Source organism: Urocitellus parryii, chromosome 3 (assembly GCF_045843805.1).
Source record: "Urocitellus parryii isolate mUroPar1 chromosome 3, mUroPar1.hap1, whole genome shotgun sequence".
Classification (NCBI taxonomy): Eukaryota; Metazoa; Chordata; class Mammalia; order Rodentia; family Sciuridae; genus Urocitellus; species Urocitellus parryii.
In genome coordinates, this window is record NC_135533.1 from 201,532,283 (window position 1) to 201,538,282 (window position 6,000).

The window sequence follows — 6,000 nt, forward strand, 5'->3', positions numbered from 1 at the left end:
ACACACACAAAATAGAACTAACAAATTAAACCAAGTGGCAGGTTACAGAATCAACATGTCAAAGTCAGTAGCATTTCTATTCACCAACAATAAATTATCTGAAAAAAGAAATTAAGAAACTAATTCCATTTATAATAGTATCAAAAAATAAATAAAATACTTAGGTATAAATTTAATCAATGAGGCAAAGGATCTGGACACTGATGAAACAAATTAAAGAAGATGCAAATCAATGAAAAGAAATCTCAGGTTTATTAACTGGAAGAATTAATAATGTTAAATTGCCTATACTACCCTAAGTAATCTACAGGTTAAATGCAATTGAATCCTATCAAAATATCACTGTAACTTTTCACACAAGTAGGAAAAAATCCTAAAATTCATTCGGCTGGTAAGCAGGAAACCACCTGAAGGGTTCCAGTTAGGTTCTTCAGAAAAGTGGACACTCTGGGTCCTCAGCATGTCTCTGTCAAGAAAGCTGTTTTCAGAGGCTAAGCAAAACTCAGTAGGAGGTTACCCATTAGGTGCCACCAAAATTCAATAGGAAGTCACCTGTTGTAGTGTTTTCTGTTGTTATAACAAAATACCTAAGGTTAGGTACTCTGTGAAGAAAAGAGGTTTATTTAGCTCATTGTTTGGGCAGTTCAAGGCTATGACACCAGTGTGAGGGGGAGAGAGAGAGAGCATATGGCTAGACAGGAAGCCAGAAATCTGGGAGAGGCCAATCTTGTTCTTTTATATCAGCTCACTTGCACCTCCTAAAAGTTCCACCACACTCAAGAGCACCAAATTGGGGACCGAGCTTCCAATGCATGAACCATCAAGAAACACCCTCCAACTACATCCAATTCTCAGCATGTGGGGTCTGCAAAATTCACTATAGGGTGGCCACCACCACGGGGTCTCCACACAGCACAGGCAAATCATCCCAAGGGACAAAAACAGAACAAAACAGAAACAAATTCTGGAGCCAGAAACTGAGACCCCTGCCTCTTACCCTAACTTCCCTACGCCTCGTATGCCAGCCAGCAAAGGAGATGTGCTTACGGGGCCCAGCTCTGGAATCACAGGGCAAGACCGAGCTGCAGTGCAGAACCTCGACAACTGTGTATGGTATCCTTGGCTTTTTGTTTATTTGTGCAGTGAGGGTCCACGCGATTTTTGCAGGCAGCCATCAGTGAACTGTCATGAACTAAAACAATGTTGAAGCCATTAGGCAGGAAAGGCTGGTTTCAGGAACTCCCAACAGCAACCCAGCTGGTTTGAGAATGCCCGGTTCATGTGGCGTCCTACCTCGCTCCATCACAAGCTCAGCACAGCATCGGAGATGGGGAGACCCAGCCTCTCAGAGATGAGTGTGGCTTGCCAAAATGCCCATTTACGTACTCCCCCTTCAACAAAGACTCGGGGCCCTTTTTCAGTGGTTCACTTCCACCTCCTATCAGGACTTCAAGACCCATCAAGCACTCCCCTTTTTATAACTAATTTCTGGCTCTGGCTCTATTTCTTACTAATTATTTCAGACTTTTTAATTTCCCAGGCAGCTCACACCTCCTGAGCAGGAACCTACCTTGTTAGAGTGGCTGGTCACCCTGCCATATGATTCGGAGAACCTGTCTACCTCGTCCATGAAATTATTTGTGAAACTATCACCCAGAATGTGTTTTCAGCTTCCCTTGATACAAGAACTCAGCAGCAAGAAAGGCTGAGGCCATAAACCGTAACTATGGGACCTGGCTGTCCTGCGCCCACCTTCTCAGCAAGGCTGTTTGGACGACCAAACCACCCTTCCTATTCTCCTTCCTCACTTCCTCTTCCCATAGAGCTGCTTTTCCACCAACCTACCGTCGACTTGTGTCTTTGGTTTTAGTCTGTTGAGCGTATGCCCCGTGAAGGTCAGGATTGGGGGCTGTTTTCCTCCCTGATGTATCCCTGGCACCGAGAACAGGCTGACCCCTGTAAGACCCTCTTCGATGTTGGTTGAGTGAAGGGATGATTTTCAAGTTGTAGGGGGGAGCGAGAGTAGGACAGGATGGCTTCTTAGGTTGAATCTGGGGTGGAAGGCTGTGATAAGGAGGAACCCAGACCTTCAAGGGTAAGGTCTGTGAGCCACAGGCCAAAGCCACAGAATGTGCTAGAGTTTCATCAGCCAAGACGGCTGCTACGCTTTGGATGAGCACCCCCCACACACATGGGGAAGGTTTGGTGCCCAGCCTGTGTTTCTATGGCAAAGTAGAGAAACCTTTAAGAGGTGGAACCTTCTAGAAGGAAATAGGGGAACCCCTGCCCCTTCCTGCCTCTCTTTTTCACTTTGCAGCCATTTCAGCCTGGTTTTTCCTACCACAATGAGCTACCTCATCACAGCCCCAAAGGCACCAGGGGCAAGTGAAGATGGATTGAAGCCTCTGAATCCATGAGCCAACTTTTCCCTCTTTAAAGTAGATTATCTCAGGTATTTTGTCACAGTGAGAGAGAGCGCTGACTAATGCAATGTCCAGACAGTCGAATGGTAAATGGACCTTTCCTTGTGCCTCAGCTTCAGACCTCTAAGCTTCTCCTTCCTACCAGTTTAGACGAAGCTTCAGGAATCTCATGGCCTGGGCGTGACTCGTCAGAATGGTGGGAATCAAGCCAAAACCAAATCATACTGAAAGTGAAGGCCATGCTAATTGAGAAGTTAGGGTGGAAAAAAGAAATCGAGGAAAATTTAAATTTCATGTGATTCGGTGACATGTGGTGTATGATGTGCCTACCTGCTCTTTCCCCCCCACCACCACCTCTCCCCTCCCCCCAGCCGTCCGTCATCTAATGAGCCATGTGTATCCTGGTGGCTTGGCTCTCCCTCCCCTGCCTGGGGCTGACCACTGAGCCACCCTCACCTAGCCACCTGCCTTCTAGTGTTCTGGTGTGGCTGCAGAGTCAGTGAGACCTCAGGAGGAGGGAGAGGAGCTGCAGCCATCACCAGCAGGAGGTCAGAGGTTCCCAGGGCCTGGTAACCCCACTCCCTCACCGGGGAGAGGAGAGGGCTCACTGGGGTCCTCTCACAGCCTGGGTTCCCGCTGCCCCAACCCATGTCTCCCTTTCTGCTGTGGCCACTGGTATACGCTTGGAGCTTAATGTCCCGTCACCCATCTATCGGGGCTTTTTTATGCTTCTCTTTCTCTTGCTCTTCCTAGTTTGAAGGTTCGCTTTCTGAATTCCTTGCTACCTCAGATGCATCTTTAGTGATAAAGAGGAGGTCACTGTACCAGATTCATCCCTGCCAGGTGGATACGTAGGACTGATTTCCAAATTAGGTGGATCCCAGGTACCAAGAGTCATTGACCCGACAGAAGTTCATCAACATTTTTTTTTCAGTTCTTTTAAGTTCCTCTTCTGAGCTCACCCGCCTTCGCCTTCCACGTCATCCCCTGTCCCCTCCCACCTCTAGATCTGTGTGTCGGCTCCGTCTCCTTTCTCCACCCCAGCCTCAGTTTGGGGTTCCACTCATTTTCCTCATGCTCTTTCCCACCTGACCTGAAGTCCCCTCCATGTCCTCATTTGGGGTTTTCCCTGCTCTGGGTTCTTCACAGAACAGGGTCAGCTGCCCCAGATGTCCCCGCAGCACAGAGGACTTCCGGGCACCTGCAGCACTCCTTGCTGTCGTCCACATCTTTGCCCAGGCAGCCCTGTACTCACAGACACTGATGCCATCTCTGCCCCACTCTGTCCCCAACCTGTCCTTCCCCGCTGACTTCCCTCGGTGGCTTCTATTTTTCCCTCTTAGACCCTCTGCCAAAGCCCACTGTGCCTCTCGAAAATAGCCACAAAGATCCAGACACACCCTGCTGGAAGGGGGCTCTCGGGGCAGGTTCCCCATCCCGGCACTGACGCGGGGACGCGGCCTGGGGAGGGTCAGGACCCTCAGGTCTGGACTCGGGATGGCCACAGACACGCTTCTCCACTGGTAGCTGCCGCCTATTCAGATCGCTAATGTCAGAAGCCAGAGGGGTCTCGGTGCTTCTCAGCAGGGTGACGCCAGCCGCCAACTATCACTCAAAGCAGCAGTAGCTTAGTTCCCTTATCTACGGCTGCAGAAGGACCGTTGTCTACAAGGCCATGGGGAAATTAAAGGCGGGGTCCAGGAGAAGAGGGGAGGAGAAAACATCCCAGTTCCTTTCAGAGGCTCCTGAGAGGGTCCAGAGTTCAACTGGCTGCTGAACTCAGCTGATCCCTGCGATAGGAGACTGAAGGGGCAGAGCCACCCAGGGAATAACAGTGAGTGGCTCCTCTTGTCCCTGAGGGTCTCAACCAGCTCGCTCAGAAGGAAGCCGTCTTCCCGCTCCCCCAGGAATTCCCACGGCCCCCTGGATGGTGGATCAAGAGACTGCGCCCCTCCCCGCAGGAACTCAGTCAAGTGGTGAGTCCTATAAGTTCTGCCCACGGGGATGCTCCGCGTGGTTTCACTTTTGCAAACATTTGTTTATCTCCCTCGAGAGGGAAACATCTCCGCCTGTCACAGGAAGCTGTTTCAAGGGTGAGCAAACTTTTTGCAATTCAAAGCTGCTGTATTCGGTTCTCTTTCATTGTATGTGTTCTTAAATATTGTTTCCAAGTAGGCTAGCCTTGTGGCAACTAGAAGAAATTAAGCCAAGATGATGTCATGCCTATTTTAATGCCCTGGGGCACCTAGCACACCACTAAGTACTTAAGAGTCAGATGAATATAGTCGCTGCTGCTCCAAGGGAGGTGGGCACCTGTTTAAAAAAAAAAAAAAGTGTTTAATTTCAGCCTTCTGTGTTGCAGACCTACTCTTAGTTAGAATAAAGCCAGGGGACCGTGTGGCTCTGTGAGTGCTATTTCTGATTGTGGTTTCTTCTGGAATATTATTACAGCCACAGGAAGGAGAAATAATCTCTTGTTTATCCACAGGACATCCAGAAAATGGATAATTACACAGAAGCCCCAGACGACTACGACGTCTTCATCAGCGATGATCCGAAGAAGAACGACCACGAGGTGGTGGAGGTGGAACCACCACCACCGTGTGACAGATACACGGCCCAGGTCCTCTCAGCCCAGCAGGTGCTGCCTTTCAGCGGCACCCTGTTGGTGGCCGGTCTCCTGGGCAATGCCTTGTTTGTGTTTGTCCTGGTCAAATATAAAGGACTGAAATACGTGGACAAAACCTATTTTCTGAACTTGGCCATTTCCAAGATGTGCTTCTTGCTTTTCCTGCCCTTCTGGTTTCACACTGCTCTGGAGAGGAGAAGCGCCGATGAGCCGCTGTGCTGGGTTTTCGCAGGACTCCGCTCGGTGGGTGTGTTCAGTGAGGCGCTTTTCAACACCCTCCTGATCCTGCAAAGGTATGCGGTGTTTTTCCACGTGAGATGGTTGTCCCCAGCCTTCAGGACGACGCCGGGCACTGTGATTACAAGTGTTCTGACGTGGGTAGTGGCCTCTCTGGTCGCTTTGCCTGAACACGTGCTTTATCAACCTCAGGTGGGATTCCAGGGAGACCAGTGGTGCTCCTTGAGCAGATCCCACTTTCTGCCAGCTCATGAGGCCTTCTGGAAGCATTTTCTGACTCTGAAGATGAACATTTTGGTACTGGTTTTCCCGCTGCTCGTTTTTGTATTTTGCTACGTGCGAATGAGAAACCGACAGAGGTTCAGGGAGAGTCCGCCGGACCTTTCTAGGCTCCCTTTTGCCCTGACCGCCCTCTTCCTTTTCATGTGGGCACCCTACAACATCGTGCTTTTCCTGTCTGCTTTCAAAGAACACTTCTCCCTCCAGGACTGCAAGGGCACCTACCGACTGGACATGAGCGTTCAGGTCACAGAGATCGCGGCCATCGCCCTCTGCTGCGTCACCCCTCTTCTCTGTGTGTTTCGGAACAGGACACTTAGGAGATACCTCTGCAGGCGGCTCCTCTGGTGTAAGGACACCTCGCCTCAGCCCAGCGAGGGGTCAGACCCAGGTACATCAAGGCAAGATGAAGTCCACAGCACTGAAATGTAA

General features: G+C 50.0%; 1 protein-coding gene across 1 annotated transcript; it reads left to right on the forward strand.

The window, feature by feature from the left end:
* Window positions 1-4,923: 4,923 nt before the first annotated feature.
* Ccrl2 (C-C motif chemokine receptor like 2) lies at window positions 4,924-6,000 on the forward strand. Its single transcript, XM_026389864.2, has one exon. The coding sequence runs from the start codon at window positions 4,924-4,926 to the stop codon at window positions 5,998-6,000; it is 1,077 nt and encodes a 358-aa protein (XP_026245649.2).